Raw genomic sequence first — 22,664 nt, 5'->3', positions numbered from 1 at the left:
AATTCACTGCCAAACAAGTATTTCAACTCAAACATGTCTATTTGGCATCATGCCAAAACATGAACATGAGAACATTGTACAGAAATAAGGTGGGTGCTAGCAGCAGGATTGGGTTTTTTTTTTATATATATATATATATAAAGAGCAAGAACAGCCATAGGTTCAAGTTGGTAACACTGGGAAGTAAAGGTTCTTCTAAAAGGAAGTTGATGGGAAAAGAGTTGCCCTTGTTTATTTATGATCTCACCAAATTTGTCAGAATGAATGCCAGACATCAAGTTAACCAGATTTGTACTTTATAAAAAAAGAGAATGATTATTCTACCAAGTTCATAAAGCTATATTGGACAGACTTAAGTGCAGAGAAAAACTGCTAGGTGTGTAGAACTGTTTCAAACACTGGTAGTGTATATTTGTGCAAGCTCAAAGGAATTTGAACTTTGATTCAAGTGTATCAATGGCACTGTAGTATTGTACATTACATGGTCAAAATTTGATGGGAAAGTGTACAATGAACAAAGTCAATCTTGTGGTAAAAGGGATGCCTATATAAATTCCATCCCAAATCTCAAATGTAGATTGCATAAATCACATGAAAAGCATTGCGATGTTAGTTCTCAGGTGCAGTTTTAGATTAGATTAGAGATACAGCACTGAAACAGGCCCTTCAGCCCACCGAGTCTGTGCCGAACATCAACCACCCATTTATACTAATCCTACACTAACCCCATATTCCTACCAAACATCCCCACCTGTCCCTATATTTCCCTACCACCTACCTATACTAGTGACAATTTATAATGGACAATTTACCCATCAACCTGCAAGTCTTTTGGAACCAGAAACTTGCAATCTTCAAGCCAGTATTCTCCCGTACTGCAGAGAGTTTCAATTCCAAGAACCTGAATTCAAACTTGGCCATTTTGATTAAAGTTTTACTATAAACATCTCCAGCTGCAGGCTTGTTTGGTTTCATCCAGTCACTGCAAACTTGGGAAGTGCGAGATTATACTTCACAAATATAACATTTAAGCACACAAGTTTCTGTTGAAGTTAGTTCAGTCATTCACTGCATGAGTACATCAGATACTTCACTGGATTCAAAGTGTAGCTAGAATTAAGGATTGAGAAATAGGCTGCACATGAAGGTGCACTGTTCTAACTAGCCATGTCCTAAGATTAGTATGAATATTATTGTCATTCAAAATTGTCCCTACAGGCTTAAATAAAATTTGGAGCACATTGGTGATTTAAATTTGCCCTTGGCAAAATTTACAAAATGTATAAATCAATCAAGGTTTTGACAAGCTAATCTTGCAGTATGAAAATTGTTTACAACGTAACCTGATTTTATATTAGCATAGATGCATTGTGCAGCAAGCATTATAGTTTAGCTCAACATTTCCAGAGCTGCAAATTTAGAACTGCTCATATCCATTGCTGCGATTCTGCATACGACCAATAATGTAGATCACCAGTACTATCAAAACCAGTACTCCCAACGCTGCTCCAACTGCAATGGGCACGATGTAGTCCTCATTAGCTTTGCAGTCTTCAGCTGCATTTGAAGAAATTAGATAAAAGTTGGTGAAGTCAGTAACCCAAACTTAGAGGGAAAAACCTAAAACCCCTTAATTACAAAAAATGGTAGTCACCAAAAAGATCACGTTCCGCAATATATCAAAATCACAAGTTACGGCCAAGATTCACTTGAAGGAATTCATTTTGCGAGCAATACTTCCAGGAAGTTAACTGATCCGGGTATTGGGAAGTTTTAAATTGTGCAATTCGTGCTGCAAGAATGCAGTACTCCTGCTCATTTGGTACCAATGCACTATAGAAAACGGACATTGAATATACATCTCACATAATTCAGATTTTTGGCTTAATTAACACTGACTGGATTGAAAGTTACTAAATGACATTTAAATGTGAAAAGGCCAAGCTGCAAGTTATTACTCATTTAAGCAAATGCTTAAGAATCAGTATGTCAAAGCAAATACCAAGACCAAGCTTTAACAAATTAGAAAGTTTGAATGAATTGTGGTGATTTCATATTACATACAAAAGCCTGCAATTGCAGAGGAATCAAAGTTGATTACTGTAAACATATTTTAAACACATGTTTTTGTTCAAATTTACACCTTTTCCACTATGCACTTCAAATTTGAAAAGTTATAAAAGTCAAACAAAAAGATGCCAAGGCTGCAACCACATTCTACTTAAGCATAGTTGCCAGTGTAAGCTTTAAGTATGGGCTCATAAATGCCAGAGTTAAGTGTTTCATATTAACACTTCAATTAGTGAGAAAATGGCATTGACTTAAATTTAATCCTTCAATTTATTTGAAATAATGCTTACTTAGTTTGGATTGCAGCAAACCAATACCCAAGCTCAGTTCTAGCATTTAGATTCTGGAAGCTAGTTTTTCAAATTTGTACTAAAGTGGTCTGGAAGTTTTCTGAATGGAGGGCTGTGACTAGTGGTGTTCTGCAGGGATCAATGCTGGGACCGGATTGCCAGGATACAACAGGATATAGATCAGTTGGAGACTTGGGCAGAGAAATGGCAGATGGCGTTTAATCCGGACAAATGTTAGGTAATGCATTTTGGAAGGTCTAATGCAGGTGGGAGGTATACAGTAAATGGCAGAACCCTTAGGAGTATTGACAGGCAGAGAGATCTGGGCATACAGGTCCACAGGTCACTGAAAGTGGCAAAGCAGGTGGTAGTCAAGAAGCATACAGCATGCTTGCCTTCATCCTTCGGGGCATAGAATATAAAAATTAGCAAGTCATGCTGCAGCTGTACAGAACCTTAGATAGGCCACATTTGGAATATTGCATACAATTCTGGTCACCACACTACCAGAAGGATGTGGAGGCTTTGGAGAGGGTACAGAAGATGTTTACCAGGATGTTGCCTGGTCTGGAGGGCATTAGCTATGAGGAGAGGTTGGATAAACTGTTTTCACTGGAACAGAGGTGGAGGGGCAACCCGATAGAGGTTTGCAGAGTTATGAGTAGCATGGACAGAGTGGATAGTCAGAAGCTTTTTCCCCAGGATGGGAGAGTCAGTTACTTGGGGACATAGGTTTAAGGTGAGAGGGGCAAAGTTTATAGGGGATGTGCAAGGCAAGTTTTTTTTTTTTTAAAAACAAAGGGTGGCGAGTGCCTGGAACTTGCTGCTGGGGGGGGGTGGAAGCAGGTACGATAACATTTAAGAGGCATCTAGACAAATACATGAATAGGATGGGAATAGAGGGATATGGACTCCAGAAGTGCTTAAGGTTTTAGTATAGACAGGCATCAAGATCAGCGCATGCTTGGAGGGCCGAATGGCCTGTTCCTGTGCTGTACTGTTCTTTTTGGATAAGGAGCTAGATTTAGCAGGAGTAAAAGTAGTTCAGACATCTAAAAATCTTCAGTATTAAAAGTTGCCTACAGATTTGAGTCATCTAAAACACAAGTCAAAGTTAAATCAGCAACTTCATAAAGATACATGTGGCTTTTCAGTAAAATTTGGTGGCTGCAGATTTAAGCATAACTGCAGAAACAATGAACATGAAAAGGAGAGATTTAAATTATATTGGTGGTGCAGACAAGCTTTTACACTTATTGAAAAAAAAAAAAGAGAGCAGCAGTGCTGCAAGCACAAAAGCTCTAACTGATGGACCACATTTCTAAAACTATCTGGAGAGCTCAATTTGTAGGAACATGGGACACTGCTTGCAACTTCACAAATCCTACCGTAGGCAAAAGGTCTGGTCAGTTTTCAGGTTTCAATCAGATCAAACATTTGGCAAGCTACATGACAGCTACGTTGGTGTTCCTGGACTAGTAATCTAGAGACTTGGACTAAAATCTAGAAAATACACCAGCTTGAGAATCAGTTTTAAACTGAAATAAAGCGAATTTCAGTTCCAAATTGTGGTTGATTGGAATGCCCTCTGAAGTGGTGCAGTATGTCACTCCACTGCAAGGGATAGACAATTCAATGCCAGCAGGATGCAGGAGAAAGTTGGAGATGAATGGGGAAAGCACAAGAAAAATTATATTCCCTCAAGTTATGCCTTAATGCTGTGGCTATCTAGGCAGTGTAACTTCAATAGAAATGTAAAACATGTAAAGCTTTCATATTCCTCAGTCCCAAATAAATGCTACATGAGCTTATAGGAAGACTTTTATTATAAAGTCAAGTTAAACTTTACATACAAATGGAGGCACAGGAATAAAGAAACTTGGATAAATTTCTCCCAGCTGTAACTTCAAGATAAAAGCCAACATTTTCAAAATTTCAAAGTCTAGAGTGCAGTGTGGAAAAACTCCAGATACCCAAATTAGAAAAAATCAGTGGTCAACTTTAGGTAACATTTGCACATGCCAATTAGAACATACAAAACACAAATTTGAGAAAGCTCTTTCTATAATCCAAGGCACCCAACTGAAAGCTTTCCCTATACAGCACTTTTGCTAAAGACCAAACTTTTATATACACAAACTATTAACATTTATACATTTCCACAGTACATCCAAACAAGTGATGCAAGATCTCATTGTAAATACATTTCAATTTTAGCTTTTAGGTTCATTAAGTTATATTGGAAATGTTGGTAGTATTGCTGGCAAGTTAGTGATTCAGTGTTAGTTTCAAGTGGCAGTCAAAGGCAAACTTGCAGATTTGAGAGTCATCTCTAGAGGAATGCTGCCATTTCCTGGGAGCAATGCCATGAGGACGAGACAAACATTTATCCTCAATGCCAGCAATACATGTCAACATTTCATCTGTATCAAGTGTGGGTGCAAGTTCACCAGCCCCACAAGACTTGGCAAGAGCCTACTGCAATTGGAGAAAATTTAAGAGGCAAGGACTTGCACCTACTATAGTGAACAGCGATTTAATCACGTCACTCGGCATTTGAAATCAAAAACCAAATCATTTAGAGTGTTTGGTATCCAGCGTAGCTTTTTCTTCTACCAATCACATAAACAATCACAACAATCACAATTAAGCCAGCTAGAGCTGCACCAACTACAATAGGGATAAGAATGCTGTCATCATCCAGAGAACACTCTTCAGCTGTGGACAAAACAAAGTATCAGATGAATCACCAATTACTGATAGAATATAATGCCATAAACATTCCAAATAAAGTTGGTTAGTTTTTCCTGAACATGTCAATTCACTGCTTGGATCTGTCTGGACACCAAGTAGCCTCCTTGTTACTCAAGGATATATGCAAGCCTTCATATTGGCAACCTTCAAAATAGCACTACTTGTATACAGTAGACAACCAATTAACTTTCACTTTTAGCATGGAGTGGTAAATGGGTTAGTGGGTCCTTGCCAGATTGTTGTCTCCGACAAACAAATTTCAGTTGTAGTCTTACTGCTACTCCTGCCAAATTTAATTAATCCAGAATCAAACTTGAAACTTCAAAAGGTTATTTTCTTTTTTTATTAGGGACCCCAATGGTTCAATATTTGATTGTCATAAGCCACATTTGGCATCCACAATCAAAACAAAAATCAGTCACCGTAATGACAGGAGAGCAGTTAACAGTTAAATTTAAGGAAGGGACAACAAAAACAAAAACAAAAAAAAAAAAAAAAAGTGTTTCAGGGTTGTTAGGTTAATAATTAAGCATCCATTTTTCCCAGTTAGACCAAGGAAAAATGTTATAGGTTTGGCCAGTCACACTGAACAAAAAAAAAGTACCATCTAGTGATACGGTTATTTTCACAAGATGGCATCTGCAGTTAATGTATTCCCAATTTAAAAAAAAAAATTACCTCTGGAGAAGGTTCCATTCTTGAGGTCAAATGGTTGGATCCATACGTTAAAGGCATTAATAACCAATTGGTCAGTCACCACAAGCCTCTGCTCCTTGTGGCACATATATGAACTTCCAACAGATGCTTGCCAATATCTCAGATTGCTGTTGCTGCTGTTGAGTGCAGTTACTGACGAGAAAAAAAAAAGTCCATTCATAAAAATTAAAATGTTAAAATTCGAGATTGCAATTTCACTAGTCCTGAAGTGTGCTCATCTAAAAATATGAAATGGTAGAATGAGTTCACTTAGTGTCAATATGCACAAGTAAAAACTGCCTCTACTCTGCCCAATTTCTGGGCAACTATTGTATTGAGCAATTTTCCCCACAAGGAATAATTTAACAGCAAGTGCATAATTAGGAAGTAGGTGACTCAAACAAGGAATGCAGAAGGGTCCTAAAGTAGTTTCAAAACTATATATCAGGCCACATGCTACAAAATTGAGTCAATGGTTACTGGATTAAGAGCAGAAAAACAAGCCAGAAGGAGTGAGCAGCTGAGTGAACTGAAAGGAGGGGAAAAAAAATTGCAAAGTGACTTCATAGGACACGATTCACATGAGCTGAATGTCTTAATGGGACCATGGAAAGAATCCATTTAGTTAGAGCTAAGAAACAGGTACCTTTAAATTATTAAGGGGGGGGGGCAGAGATAAGGAACATGTTTGCAAGGAAATTTGAGCGGTTCAAGAATTAGCAAGTAGTTAAAACAGGGACTTAAATTATCCTAAGATGGATAATTTGACAGGGGGATGGGGACTTGAGGACAGACTCAGTTGGGACAAAAATCAGAAATGAAAATGGAAGGCAGAGGAAACAAAGGCTAGAAAAATGAGTGACTGCTCAACAGGGTCTAGCTCAACACAAGTTTATAGCAAATAAAGCAGATGAGCTGAGGGTACAGAGACAGGTGGCAGTAGATCATAGCTATTGCAGAAACATGGCTTAAGGGACAGAAATGGCAGCTCAACGTTCCTGGCTACAGAATTTGAGAGATGTGATTGGGAGTGGGATAACAAAGGAGGGGGAGTGGCAATATTGGTCAAACAGTTGAAGGGGGATATGCTGGAAGGTTCATTAAATGAGGCCATATGGATCAAGCCAAGGAACAAAAAAATAAACAGCAATCACACTGCTGGAGTGTACTATAGACCCCAGGCAGAGGGAGATAGAACAGCAGATATGTAGGCAAATCTGAAGTTCAAAAATAGGGTAGTAATAGTAGGGGATTTTATCAAAAAAAACTATCCCAGTTAATATTTGAAGTGAGAAAGGAATTGAGCACACAATTTGAGGTGCATACAGATTCTTTTTGGCCAATATGTAACAAGTCCAATGAGGGCAGAGTTTTAGAAGATGGGCAGGTGGAAGGAGTGGCAGTGGGACTGCATTTGTGTTAGTTATCATAAGTCAGTTTTAACAATTATGGAAATGGACAAGGATAGAACAGGGGTTACATAAAATAGGAGTAGGCCATTCAGCCCCTCAAACCTGCCCCAGTCAATATCATGTATAATCTTCCCCAGATTTCAACTTTCATGCCAGCTCCCCATAGCCCTTAACTTCGATATTTCAAAAATCTATCTCTTCAAATACTCAATCTAGCCTCCACAAGTCTCTGGGGTAGAGAATTCCAGATATTCACTACCCAAGAAATTCCTTCACATCTTTTAAATGAGTGTCCCCTTATTCTGGAATTATGTCCCCTCATGTGAGATTCCACTAGTAGAAACGTCTACCTTGTCAAACCCCCTCAGAATCTTGTGCATTTCAATCAGATCCCTCATTCTTCTAAACTCATGAATAAAGGCCTAGCCTGTTTAGCCATTCTTGATAAGTCAACCCCCTTCATCCCAGGAATCAGCCTAGTGAATCTCTTTTGAACAGTCTCCAATGCCAGTATATCTTTTAAATATGAGGACCAAAATTGTACATAGTACTCCAGGTGCAACCCCAACACCCTGTACAGTTGTAACACAACTTCTGTACTTTTAAACTCCAACCCCCTAGCAATAAAGACCAAAATTCCATTTGCCTTAATTATTTGCTGCACTTTGAAGTCTCGCCTTTTAAATAGTCTGCCTTTTGATTCTTACCAAAGTGCATGATCTCACTTTCCTACATTAAAACTTAATCTGTCAAGTTTTTGCCCACTCAACCCATCTATATCCCTTTGCAGATTCCTTACTCATCACATGCCCTCCCAACTACTTCTGTATAGTCAGCAAATTTGGATATTACACTCTGCCCCTAAGTCAGTTCTCAACTGGGACAAGGCCAACTTCACTAAGCTGAAGAGTGATTTAGCTCACGTGGACTGGAAACAGCTGCTTGAAGGTAAACTAGCATCAGAGCAGTGGGAGACAAAGCAGAGATTCAAGGGGCTGCAAGTAAACAAGTTTCCACAAAGAAAAAGTGTGGGACAGCCAAATAGAGCCCCATGGATGTCAAGGAGTTTGCAAGGCAAGATAAGGCAGAAAAGCAAAGCTCATGTCTGACAGAATACTGCAGAAAGGAGAGTATAGAGAGGGATGAAATCAATAAATAAATTAGGAAAGCTGAGAGGACATGAAAGAATATTGGCAAGCAAAATCAAAGTGAACCCAAAGATGTTTTATCAATACATTAAGAGTAAGAGGATAACTAGGGGGAAGAGTAGGGCTGATAAAATTACTAAAAAAAGTAACCTAGGCACAGGAGATGTTTGTGTTGTTCTTGATGAAAATTTTGCATCTGTCTTCACAAAAGGGGACAATGCAGATACTGTAGTTAAGGAAAAAAGGGTGTGAATTATGGATGTGATCAGAGGCAAAGAGGAAGTATTAATGGGATTAGCATTCTTGAAAGTTGATAAAGCACCAGGGCCAGATGAAATGTACCCCAGGCTGTTAAAAGCAGCAAGTGGAGAAATAGCAGAAGGTCGGACCATTTTCCAGTCCTCACTGGATGCAGGTGTGGTGCTGGAGGATTGGAGGTCTGCTAATGATGTATTTTTGTTTAAAAAGGGAGCAAGGGATAGACTAAATTACAGACCAGTCAGCCTAACTTTAGTAGGCAAATTAGAATCTATTCTGAAGCAGAATAAGCTATCACTTAGAAGGGCACAGGTTAATCAATATGGATTTAAGGGACAATCTCGTCTGACCAGTTGATCAAATTTTTTCTCAACAAGATAGATTGAGGGTATGCAGTTGATGTGGTCATGATTTTAACAAGGCACTTCACAAGGTCCCACATGGCAGATGGGCTTTTATTTTTTTAACCCATGGCATCCAGGAAAACAGCAAGGTGGATACAAAATTGGCTCAGTGGCAGGAAACAAAAGGTAATTGTTGATGGGTGTTTTTGCCTGGAGGGCTGTTTCCAGTGTAGTACTGGGTCACCTTTTTGGGTATATATTGATTTGGACACAAATGTAAGGGGCATGATCAAGGAGTTAGATGACAAAGACTGGCCATTCGGTAGATAACAATGACAGCTGTAGGTTGCAGGAAGATATTGGACGGGTCAGACAGGAAGTAGCAAACTGAATTCACACCAGAGAAATGGGGTGATGCATTTGGGGAGGGCAAACCAGGCACAGGAATACATTAATGGGAGACTATGGAGAGGTGTAGAGGAAATGGGGACCTTGGAGTGACTGTCCACAGATCCCAGAAGGTAGGACAGGTCAATAAAGGTGGTTAAGGCATATGGAATCCTTTATTAGCTGAGGTATAGAATGCAAGAGCAAGGTGGTTATGCTGGAACTGTATAAATCATTGGTTTGGCCACAACTGGCATACTGTGAGCAGTACTTGTCACCTCATTACAGAAAGGATGTAATTGCACTAGAGAGGGTACTGAGGAAACTTGGGGATATTGCCAGGACTGGAATAAAGCAGCTATGAGGAAAGATTGGATAGGATCGGGTTGTTCTCCTTGGAACAGAGAAAGCTGAGGGGAGATCTGACTGAAATGTACAAAGTTGTGAGGGGCCTGGATACAGTGGATGTGAAGGGCCTATTTACTTTAAGAGGAGTGATGAGGGGGCACATCATTAAAGTAATTAGTAGAAAGATTAGAGGAGCGCTGAGGAAAAGGTTTTTCACCCAGAGGGTGGTGGGGGTACAGAACTCACTGCGTTAAAGGGTACCAGAGACAGAAACCCTCAACTCTTTAAAAGAGGTGTCTGAATGTGCACCTCGTGTCATAATCTGCAGGGCTAGGGACCAAATAAATGTTGGAAGGGGAGATTAGACTGGGCTTGTTTTGAGGGGCAGACACTAATGACCTCTTTCTGTGCTGTAAACTATGATTCTATGATAGCAATACCATAAACTGCAGAGGGGCAAGAGTTTAAGCTTGCTCTGAAGAATTTTCTCCATCTGTTAGGCTTCCAGTCCAAGGAGGGAGTCATTGCTGTATCAGCTGAAGAGTGAAATGGGTCAAGTAAATCAAAGGTCAGTTAAAGATACATTTAAGCGACAGTGATCATAGTCTCTAGATTTTAGGTTAGCCAAGGAAAAGGATAAAGGAGCAATCCAGAGCAAAAGTTAAGTTAATTGAGGGAGAGCCAATTTTAGTAGGAGAATGGATCTGGCCCAGGTAAAATTGGCAAAGGAAGCTAAGTGGAACACTGGGCTGCCTTTAAAAGGGGAGCAGATTGTTTGGGTAGTCAAGGTTCATTCCCATGAGGGGGAGAAAGGTAGGGCAACCAAAGCCAGAGCTTGAGATGGGGGTTAGTGCATGTTATGAAGCAGAAAAAAGTGCTCATGACAAATTCAAGTGGAGGTAACTAGTGAGAACTGGGCTGAACATAAAAAGGGTCAGGAGGGGAAAGTGAAAAAGGATCAAGACTGGCAGCCAACATAAAAGGAATCCAAAGGTCTTGAAGCTTAATAGTCAAAAAGGAGTGGGGCTGATTGGTGACTTAAAAAGGGGATTATGCATGGAGGTAGGGGGCATGGCTGAGGTACTAAATGAGTACTCTACCAAAGATGCTGTCAGTCATATTGGAACACAGTTGGGACACTGGATTGGTTAAAAACTAATGGGAGGTAAATCGATGGGTTGGCTGTCGATTAAAAAAGGTGATAAGTCACCAGGATTGTATAAGACATCCAAGGATTGTGTGGAAAGGGTGGAAATTGCAGAGGCACTGGCCATAATCTTCCAAACTTCCTTAGATACAGGGGGGGCTGGGTGCCAGAAGACTGGAGAATTGAAAATTTTACACCCTTGGTCAAGAAAGGGTGCAAGGATGAGCCTAGCAACCAGCCAATTAAGTTTAATGCAGTAGGAAAACATTTAGAAAGAGAATCCAGGACAGAATGAAGACACTTGGACAAACATGGATTAACAAATCTGCTATCTTTCAAGGGCAAAAAGTGTTCAACATGCTCGAATCTTTTGATGAGGAAGCAGAGGGCAATGCCGTTTGTGTGGGGTACATGGACTTTCAAAAAACACTTGAAGTGCCACATAACAAGCTCAAAGTTGGAGCCCATGGAATAATGAAAAAGACAGTAGCAGCATGGATGTGAAGTTGGCTGCGTGACAGGGAAGAGTTATGATGGTGCTTCTATTTTAAGTTTGAGGACTCTTTAGAATTATGGACAGTTTTCCCAATTAAAACAGAAAAGGATTCCATGGATTTTGCAATAGCCATTAGACTAATTTTAATTATACCTTCTGCTGTCGTGGGATTTGAACCCATGTCCCCAGAACAATACCCTGGGTCACTAGTCCACTGACAGTACTACTATCTCCCCCATTTAAAAAAACAACTCAGATTATAAAAGAATCTTGGTTGGTGTATATCTGGGTAAACATTTACTTATATGTTGTGACATGTGGAGATGTGGAATTAAAGACTGCACTCCTCACACCTCGGAGTTAACAGTTGTTTTTCCAGACTGGAGGAAGGTATACAGTGGGGTTCCCCAGGGGCCAGTGTTAGGACCACTGATTTTTAGAATCAAGAAAAGCAATGACAAACTTGGGTGTACAGGGCACAATTTCTAAATGTGCAGATGACAAAATTTGGAAGCATTGTAAATTGAGGAGATAGTGATAAATTTCAAGACAGAAGACTGATGGAACGGTCAGATGAAATTTAACGTAAAGAGGTGAATTGATTTTGCTAGGAAGAGAACAGGCAATAAGGGTACAATTCTAAAGAGGGTGCAGAAGCAAGGAACCTTGGGGTATATATGCACAAATCATTGAAGGTAGCAGGGCAGGTTGAGAGAGCAGTTAATAAACCACAGAATCCTGGGCATAAAGTCATGCTGAACTTGTATAAACACTGTTTTGACCTTAATTCAATATTCTGCCCAATTTTGGGCACCAAATTTTGGAAGGATGAAGGCATTGGAGGCACTGCAGAGAAACTTAAGAATGGTCCTAGGGCTGAGGAACTTCAATTATGTCGATAGATTGGGGAAGCTCCGGCTGTTCAAGAAAAAAAAAAAAGAGATCTTACATGTTCAAAATCATGAGGGGTGTAGACAGTTGAGGAACTGTTCCTGTTGGCAGAAGGGTAGCAAACCAGAGTTAGTGATTAGGAAAAAGGACTGACGAGTAAAAAAAATATGCAGCAAGAGTTCAGGATCTGGAATGCACTGCCCGAGTGTAGAGGCAGATTCTACTGAGGCCTTCAAAAGAGAATTGAAACTAGAGAAAAAAATTTATAGGGCTAAAGGGAAAAAGCAGGAGTAGGATGAAGAGAGAGTTGGGTCTTTGAGAGCCAGCACAACACTGAATGGCCTTCTGTGCTGTAACAATTTCATGATTCAGATAACCATGCCAGAGGAAAATAAAGTTCTTCCTGTTTAGAACAATATTGCATTCACATGGATTATAGCTAATGTTTTGGAATGGTTGGGAAAGAATGATCCACTACTCCCACTTTCAAACAATGTTCCATACCTAGCGACCATGTTGAGTTTCTGCATTCAGCCCTTCGGGAGCAAATGGAAACAACTCAACCATAGCACTAGCCAAACTTTAGAAAAGCTGTTCAGCCAAGACAGTAGACTTTGTCCAAGTGTAGTTCATTATCTAGTAACTGCCTCAACTTCAGTTACTGCAGATTGTTAAAAGCATGGTAACTCTGTTCCACAAAGTGGAATATAGCTGAGCAGTTTGTCTTAGATTTACATGAGGATCAGAAATGACTTAAAAAGCAGTATGTGTTTTCACCCTGGACTACAGATATTACATTGATACCAATTCAACTCAACCTTTCCCACAAACACACACCTTTAGATAGCAAAAATAGTTTGACGAAGGCAAAAGAATTTTCTTACTTACAGCTACTGCAATAGCTGGTACTTACTTGAACCATTTAGAACCAGGATTATGTGAGTTTTCACCTCCTTCAAGAAGAATTTTGATTGTTCCTGAAATGAAACGAGATATTTAAGGAGACGACTTTATTCTGGCACATGGCTCAGTAAAACTAGATACTATTTTCATAACAAAAGGATGGCCAAACTTCCACAATGGCCTAGAAAGCTTATACAAATAAGATGAGGCATACAGACCAAGAAGGTCCCAGTTTCAAACTTACCATCCCCAATGAGTAACTGTGGGCACTGCTCAGAAAAGGTTGGTCAAGGTTCCCACTCCTGGACTAAGTTAGCTAAACCACATCCAAATCCTGTCCCCCCACCAAGTTAAAACTAGAGTTCACATTCTGGCCCCTCCCTCAACTCACTCCCAGTCTATTGGTAATCACTACTTTGTTGTTTACCTTGTCCTACTTTTAAATCTTACCTATATCCTGAACATGTGGCTTAAAATTTGAATCTAGATATTACCCTCAAGCGAAGTTGCAAGTTTACAAAAACTTTTGTAAAATTAAATGCTGCAATGGAACTGCAAAAAATCACTTACCACACTGAAACGAAAAATAATAGTTGTGTCCATATCTTGGAGACCAATGACTGCATCTTTATCCCCGCAGTGTCCACTCGCAGTAGAATTGGAATCAATATTAACCACACGTGTCTGAGGGAGGGAAAAGTTGTTAGGATTTATAATGCAAATTGAAATGAACAACGCAAGGTTAAAAAAAATACCTGGTTATCATCTGTATGGGTAATATTTAGCTGCAATCCCATGTTTGCAAGGAGACAAGGACCATTTCCATTCTTAATTGTGTAGTTACCCACTGCTGGCAGCTCAGGTGGAGGTTTAGTTGGGATCGGGGTCATGGTTGAGATTATCTGCATTGTAGTAGGTGCTGCTGTGGTGGACATATCTGCCTTACAGAAGGATTCTGGGAAGAAAGGTTAACAGGTCAGTTTCCTCCCATTGCATGAAATTCAAATTTCCAAGTTAGCTCATTAGTTAATTATCTGGCCAGAGCAGCTTCAACATTGGCCAGTTACAAATTCTTCCTGTAAAAAAAAAGGGTAGCTGTCATTTGAATCAAGATGCTTCTGTTCAAGCTCCAAGGTTTAATACTCTGATTACGTTCAAAGAGGTTTAAGAACTGAACATCTTTAGTTATGCCATTGTTTCAACAAGCAATAGGGAAGGTGCCTAATACTTAAAGTTAAGCAATGAGCAACAACTGGCTAGTGGCTATGCTTCAGACAATGAATGTGCTCCTGATTCCAAAACCAAAAAGAGACTAGAAACAAAGGTTTGGGACAGAACAGCTTAGTTTTGTGGCTTGCCAGGGACCTCTGTTCTGGCTATGGGGACAGGGGTTGACAAAGTGGGTATCCAATCCATAACTAACCAGTTTTATAGCTGACTCAAATATACTGGCTGCATGGCTTGAGTTACTAGCACAAATTGTTGCCTTATGTATTGAGAAATCATTTTACCTCCCACTACTTTAGCCAAGCTTCCCCTGCAAAGCCTAGCAGTCAAGGGTCATTATAAAGATTTGGGATCGGAGCTCAAGAGCAGCACATTAGCATAACCTAATTTAGGCAGCATGCTGAATAGTCAAGGAGACAAATTAAAATGGACTATTTTCCTACCATTTTTGCTAATTGTTCCATTCTCCACAAAGGCTTGAATGCGAATATTCCAAAAAACCATGACAACTGCTTCACTTGCAATAGCTTCAGCACTTCTACATGTGTAGATTGTATTAAGGGGTACAGACTCCATTAGAGAATTTACAGTCACATGTTTTACACCTATAGGTAAAAACAGAAACAAAGTCAGGTCAATTACAAAGTACATTAGAAGTTGAAATGTCAAATTCTTACTCTATTTTTTTTTCCCTTGAGGTATCGTGAAACAGCATTTGTCAAGTGCAAGCTTAGGCACATCCTACCTTCACTAGAGTTTTTTTTTATTCATTCATGGGATGTGAGAGTCACTGGCCAGGCCAGCATTTATTGCCCAACCTTAATTGCCCTCGAGAAGGTTGTGAGCTGCCCTCTATGGGAGGTATGTACACCCACAGTGTGGTTAGGAAGGGAGTTCCAGGATTTTGACCCAGCAACAGTGAAGGAAAAGCAATATAGTTCCAAGTCATGATGGTGCGTGACTTGGATGGGAACTTGCAGGTGATGTTACCATGCATCTGCTGCAGTGCATCTTGTAGATGGTACACACTGCTGCCACTGTGTCAGTAGTGGAGTGGATGAGTGTTGGTGGATGGTGTGCCAAACCAGCAGGCTGCTTTGTCCTGGATAGTGTCGAGCTTAGTGTTGTTGGAGCTGCACCCATCCAGGCAAGTGGAGAGGATTCCATCATGCTCCTGACTTGTGCCTTGGAGATGGTGGACAGGAATTGAAGAGCAGGTGGCGAGTTACTCGCTGCTGAATTCCTAGCCTCTGACTTGCTCTTGTAGCCACAGTATTTATATGGCTACTTCAGTTGAGTTTCTGGTCAATGGTAGTCTCTAGGATGTTGATAGTGGAGGATTCAGCAATGTTATGTCACAGGGCAATGGTTAGATTCTCTTGTTGGAGATGGTCATTGCCTGGCACTTATCAGCCCAAGCCTGGATATTGTCCAGGTCTTGCTGCATTTCTACATGGACTGCTTCAGTATTTGAGTAGTCGTGAATGGTGCTGAACAAACATCCTCACTTCTGACCTTATGATTGAAAGGTGGTCATTGATGAAGCAGCTGAAGATGGTTGGACCTAGCTGTTCCTGGACTGTGCCAGGAACCCAACCTAGATGGAAATGAACCTCAAGAACTCAAGGTCCACCACTTGGAGGAATAAATGTTTTATTATAGAATCATCTGCTTGTAGCATGTTAAACAGGCCCAACTTGAGTGGCAATTGAAAAGCCATGTGCTGAGCCAGGCTTGTACATCATAAAACTAGTTTAAATATAAAAAGGCATTGCAAAAAAATCAGGTAACACTTTGCAATATGGAAGCATACCTCTCAGTTAGAGAAATGGATTAAAATTAAGGAAATGTGCACAATGTACAATTCCAACTCTTCAATTTGTTGAAACAGTACCTTGACTTAAAAAGATATGCTGCCCAACTAAGAACCAAGAAAAATCACGTTCTAATTTGCAGTGCATTGAGAAACATTTACAAGTCACAAACCTAAGTGGAACTTTTTAGTCTCTCTGAAGTTAAAGATATTCACAGCACTCCATAAGCAAATGAATTTGTAGGCAAATTTAGTAACCAATTTTGCCCCTGGCAAAACAAATGAGTAATAGTTATGAGATATTGGGTGGCCAGGACAACTCTGCTCTAACAGTGCCATGAGATCATAAGGCAACATAAACGAGTACCTGAGCTCGGTTTAGTGATTCATCTGGAAGTTGTCAACTCCCACAATGCCACATTCCAAGTTCTGATTGGGATATAACCTAGACTGACTGTTCAGAGTGGGGGCTTGAGCCTATGAACCAACTGAGGTGAGCTACCAACTAAAAACAACCAGATCAGACATCACTGAAATTTTCTATGCAAAATAATGATCAACTTGTTGCTAACAAATGACAAGCCTGCAGCTTACATAAAGCTATTTTTGCACATGATTAACAGATTGTGCAATATCTGTGCATTAGTGCTGGCTCATTAATACTGCAGTTGCACGACCTGCCCCACATTGGGATACAGTACAAGGTACAAGACATCCTTAACTTCAGAGCCAGCAGACTGAACATGAAGGGAGCCCCAATAGTTTTACCACAAACAAAAGCATCAGTAATAGATGAAGCATCAGCTCAGCTCAAGCCTTCTAGCTCAGACTGGGGACTTTTTGGTACTACATGGTTCAGCTACACATTTCCGATTATGCTTAAAGTAACTGTCATTACCATCTTATTCAACTTACACTGTATAATAGGATAATAAAGACATACTTGCGTTTTTTGCTCCAGGAAACAGCTTTGCATCACTTGTGTTATAAGTAAAAATTACTACATCTCCACTAAATGTTCCAACAGATTGGGAGAAGTTTAAGCTCAACGAGTGGCCAGTTCCAAATCCCATTTTCAACAGGGGAGCTGAATTGTTGCTACCACATATGCTTCCATTGGTAGACAATGAATTCGGCAACTGAAAAGATGCATTTTCCTGAACAGAGAAAAATCAGTAGAAAATTTAAACTAGTTAAATTAAGCTAGGTTGACATATTGCTATATGGGTATGTGCACAATGACAAGTGCAAAAATTAGGTATATTGCACCCCCTTCCCAATGCATGCATTGAAAAAAAAAAATCAAAATCACAAACTCCAAGTTCCATTTAAAAAGGACCAATTCAAAACTTGGAAGTAGGAACAGCAGTCAGCCATTCAGCTCACAGCCTGCTCTGCCATTCAATTAGATCATGGTTGATCTACCTCTGCCACTTTCCCATATCCATTAGCTAACTGGATACTTTATTGATTTGTCTTCAACATGCTCAATGTTTGAGCTTCCACAGCCCTCCAGGTTAGGGAATTTTTGAAAAGTTAGTCTTGACCATTTTCATATTTAATGCAAAAAAGTATATTGAACAGATGCTGAACCAGAAGAGATTAGGAAAGGTGACAAAGCTTTGGCAAGATGAGTTGAGGAAATCTATTGAGTTAGTATTAGGGAGGGATTTCTACAGAATGATTATGTGGCTGAAAGCTCTATAAAAAGGTGGTAGTGCTGCCTCAGTAAAGATATGCTTGATCCCAGCGATGGTACTGGTTATGCAAGTTAAAACAGCATATTTAATTCAAGTCTTAAATATCAGATGTTTAAAAAGACAATGCACTATTACAAAAACTTAGTTTCATAAGCCCAGTTTGATAATTCCTACATAGCAGTAATTGCTGTGCTACAGACTGGCCAAAAGCTCATCTGCAAATAGGCTTACTTACTGAGGATAGTCAGGTTTGATTCATTTGAGTTATAATACTCAAGTGCTTAGAGGACTAAGAGGGCGATAAGTTATCGAAAAGGTTAAACAGCCAATGCTAGCAAATCAACTGCTTCATCTCCCCTGGCAGACAAAACAGGTAGTCTGTACCTACTGTGCACTTGGGTAGTCAGTCAAGTTAATGTAGAGCTTAAGTTACTCTACTTGCACCTTTGTTTTCTTCAATATTAACCTGGTCATTCATTTCCCATATAGGAAATATGCAAAATGGACATCTAGCTAGTTGCAAATGAAATTTTCTTCCCCATATCTCTCCCAGGGAGAGCATTCTTTAAGGATATGGTTTCAGGACTCAATATTCTCAAGTGACCAGAGTGCCAGTCTCAAATGGTTTCTACCAGTGAACACTGCAGCTGAGCTTGAAGCTGCCCTCCCAACATTCACAATGAATCCCTGGATAGCAATCAGAATGCAAAACACTGACCAAATTTCCTCTCCAAGTCAACATATTGAAACCAAAACTCGCAGCTGAATACACCAACTAAGCCTGCACAGATCAAAGTGAACCCATGAATTTCCTTGTCTGCATAACTATACTTAATGCTTGGAGTACAGCAAATTACCTACCATTCTCCCATTTCCTTCATAATGTACAGTGAAGTTGACAGACAGTACAGCATATATGCAGGTTTTGTTATCCTTGCCATGGACTTCAACCTCCACTCCTTTAGCAAGTGGAAATCCTGAAAAGTAAAATAAAGTACTCAGTCTTGACTTAGTTACCCTGGAACAGTTGCTACACTTAAGCCAATCTACACAAGTTTAGCTTGTGCATCGTGGTTAGTTACAAGACATGTATTTTTGTATTCCTAGTTATTGCTTAATCACACTTGGGCCAAAAGGTCATCAGCAAGAGCATCACTTACTGAGGGCAGTCAGGTTTGTACCATTTGGAGTACAATAGTAAAGTGCTTGAGCTACAAGAGTGTTTGAAAAAGTATTAAGTCTGCTCAGTAGTGGATATGTTAAAGCAACAGGACCAAATGATCTTTTCCTCAGTTTTCATTTCAGCCCTATACATTTGAGATCTCAGGGCAATAGGCCCACTGCAAACATAAATGCATCCCCTTTGGAATTCATGATTTCTTGGACTCTTCTTTGGTACTAATTAGGAATAAGCCCATGCTCATTAGTTTAACACTAAAGCATTTTATACCATCAAAATGTTACTTAATCTAGTATATACTTTGAGTCTTATGAATGCTACACTATATGTAACAATCACTTAGCTTTGTGCAGAGTGTGGAACTTAAGTGTCCGACTTACCACAACCAAGATCCTGAATTCCTTCAGGAAATCATTACATGACTGCAGGTACCACAACACTACAGATAGCGCAAACAATGAAACACCCAGGGACAATCCATCAGCACTTGACACCAGGTTACTTACTGCATGAGGGTGCAGTCATTCAAGCTTGCGAGGTGGGTAAAAGTAAAAATGAAGCCTCGGGGGAACATTTCCCAACCTTTCAAAATTAGAGATAAAGCTAGAAACACCAAAATTTGTTTAACAAGCTTGGAAAAGAAAATGGCCACGTAGTAAGGATATTTAACACAATTCGCACCCCAGATCATTTTGATAAGGAAAGCACCATACTGCAAAAAAAAATTTAACTTAACAGTACTAAACAAAAAACAAGAGCCCACTTAGTGAACAATTTCAGGGTCCTGGACCTAAACAATTTAATGAGTTTCCCTTTGATCAGGAACTCCAGTGAAGCTTTGTTTTTATCCTACTGAGAATGTAAATAACTTATTGCACACATGTAAGTCTACAAAGCAATTAAAAGTTACATTAAACACCTGCTTCATCTTCCCAGTGAAGTACAGCAGTAAATGAAATATTCAAGATAGAAGCTAGCACATTAATATCATTGCTTTACTGATTAATGACTCAAGTATTCATAAATACACAAGTTCAAGCAGCTTTGTAATTGTGAATTATAGCCAAGTCAGTGACAAGGCTTAGACTTGAGCTTCCCATTCACCAGGTATTACTAGTTAAACATTTCTGAAATGTGATTCATCTAGATTAAATTAACCCTGTTTCTCTAATTTTATAATCCCATTGGTGGGAGACTACCATGCATTACTAGGGTTAAAAGACAGCCTCTACACTAAATGACCTAGTTAAAATGGCAGGTTAAAAATCAAGTAGCACAAGTATTTACAAAATATTTCCTCACTGCACTCACTAGCTTTTAAGGCTTACCCAATACAGATGCAAGCTACAAGTAGATAAACTATGAAGTTAACTAGATAACAAAAACAAATCAAAACAATCATTTGTACATGAATTGGAGTAATAAATGACTGATCCCCAAAGTAGTTAACCTTCTAGACTTATATTGCAGTCCACAACACACAACTAACAAGCTGGTTGGCATCCTTCCAGCTACAAAAAAAAAGTGATGGACACAGCAAACAATCCATTCAGGTGGAGTGTCTTCTCTTGCTGTAATAAATCAAGCTATGCCCTGGAAAATTTTGTAAAAATTCAATTTAAAACCACTTACTACAAATTTAAAACTGCACCTTCCACAGTTGCCATCGACAGTAACATTCACACATCTTGACAGAAAATAAAAATTTGTCATGCACAAATTGAGCTTGTGAAATGTTTAGTTTAGAGATACAGCACTGAAACAGGCCCTTCGGCCCACCGAGTCTGTGCCGACCATCAACCACCCATTTATACTAATCCTACACTAATTCCATATCCCTACTACCTACCTATACTAGGGGCAATTGCTAATGGCCAATTTACCTATCAAATATACTAAATAAACCCACTGAAAGACACTGAACTTATTGCAAAGGCCAATCTGCAGATGGACAGGAAGAAAAACATTCAAGAATTACTGCACTTTTCACTTAGCTCTGGATGAGCTGAATTTGGCATCATAAAGAGCTCACATTGAACATAAAAGCCAGTTAGTCATACTTGCCTTTGTAAAGGCAGGCAGAGAAAGGTCAGTATGTAGAGCAGAAATTGTACAAACTCTAGTAAGTTCAAAAAAATCCTGAATTTTACATTATAAACCTTAAAGTGACAACATTGAACAAGTTTTTAAATACAAATCATTTCTAATTCTTTCCTCTCAATTTAACAGTACAGTAGCATAAGCACCAGCATCCTGTAAATATATTACTACACAAGGCTACATACAACAGCAAATGTTAATAGGCCATATTCAACCATATGGGAAGGCAGCCAAGCACCTTGTCCTAAGCCACTATCAACAGCATCAGCCACTGGCTAGTGCTGAGTAACTGAAACAAACCCCAACATTCTGCAACAGTGAACAGGACATACCCCTCAGCTAAAGTTTGCTGAATTTGACGAGTGGATGCCAAAAACCTGAAACACAAGATCTTAATTACAAGGCTTGGAATATTCTGGATTTGGAAAGTTTATCAACTTGCCTTTGTTGAAAATTGAAACGAGGATACATTGTGCAAACAAAAAAAAACACAAGTTAGAAAACAAACAAATCCTAAAGTGAAAGTAAAGTATCACATATATAGTAGATGCACTAGTATTCGAGAGAGTGAAAAAAGTTCCGATTACAGGCATCTACTCAAGAATAGTTCCACCCCATTCCTCAGAAAAGGCTAGATTTGTTGCATATTTCAATTACTCCACATTGTTTTCGTCGACACGAACGGGTTCAGAGTAAACAAGGAGTTAGGGAGCGGAGACAATACAATTGGTGCACAACGATTATAAATACTGCAGATATTCAGCCGTAAAGGGTAGGGTAAACACGGCGAGTGCTTATCTTCAGCCATTCTCAACAGCTGCATTTACAGCACTCTGGGCCTTTAAATCCTTAAACAGATAGAAGCACAGAATAAAAAAAAAAAATCGCGTCTTCACTTCCAAGCAAGATATTTAGTAAGGGGGAAAAGGAGAAAGAAAGGAAATGCTCACTTTAACCCGTTTATTAATCAAATGAAAATAAACTTCACAGCGCAACTGTCAGGCCCATCGCAGCTCAAGAAGCAGGCTGACGGGCAATGCCCTCCGTCAGGCTCTCTCCTTAACTAAGCCGGCGGGCACTTGGACAGCTTCCTAACAGATGAACAACCAGACACGTACCTACGAGGAGAAGAACGGTAACCCAGACACCGCCAAAACGCTGCATGATTGAAGACTAAGAAATCAGCAGCACCGCAAACACTCCCACCGTCACTCCTCGGTTCAACTTAAGCCCGACAAATCCGCGCCCTCACCGATAGCTTCGACAAATCAGCTGCGGGCTCATCGCATCTAACCAACCAATTAACTGGCCGTGCGACAGAATAGCCAATCCGCGATGGATACGCCCGGTGAGCGCGTGACCGATTGACCAATGGGAGACTGAGGATAAGCCACGAGCCGACAGCATACAGGTCCGGCCAATCAATCAATGGCCAATGATCCAATGACACACGAGCATTCCCTCCCCACCTCACCCCTCCCCCTCCCATGAACCAATCGC

General features: G+C 39.8%; 1 protein-coding gene across 2 annotated transcripts; it reads right to left on the bottom strand.

Annotated features, from left to right (window-relative positions):
• Positions 1–130: 130 nt before the first annotated feature.
• Positions 131–22,403, bottom strand: lamp2 (lysosomal-associated membrane protein 2). Of its 2 annotated transcripts, none has more exons than XM_068047435.1 (9): positions 22,283–22,402; positions 18,746–18,861; positions 17,128–17,341; positions 14,815–14,976; positions 13,900–14,099; positions 13,715–13,828; positions 13,155–13,218; positions 5,793–5,963; positions 131–1,557 (listed from the first exon to the last, which is right to left on the bottom strand). In XM_068047435.1, exons 1-9 carry the CDS (start codon positions 22,326–22,328, stop codon positions 1,418–1,420), a joined length of 1,227 nt encoding a protein of 408 aa, XP_067903536.1. In that variant the 5' UTR covers positions 22,329–22,402; the 3' UTR covers positions 131–1,417. The 2 variants fall into 2 exon arrangements, with proteins under 2 accessions (XP_067903536.1, XP_067903537.1); XM_068047436.1 differs by lacking the exon at positions 131–1,557 and adding an exon at positions 4,169–5,078 and having other exon boundaries at positions 22,283–22,403.
• Between the last annotated feature and the right edge of the window lie 261 nt (positions 22,404–22,664).

Source organism: Heterodontus francisci, chromosome 15 (assembly GCF_036365525.1).
Source record: "Heterodontus francisci isolate sHetFra1 chromosome 15, sHetFra1.hap1, whole genome shotgun sequence".
In the NCBI taxonomy this organism is placed as follows: domain Eukaryota; kingdom Metazoa; phylum Chordata; class Chondrichthyes; order Heterodontiformes; family Heterodontidae; genus Heterodontus; species Heterodontus francisci.
Note: the sequence above shows the minus strand (reverse complement) of the source record. Positions and strands in the feature narration are given on the sequence as shown.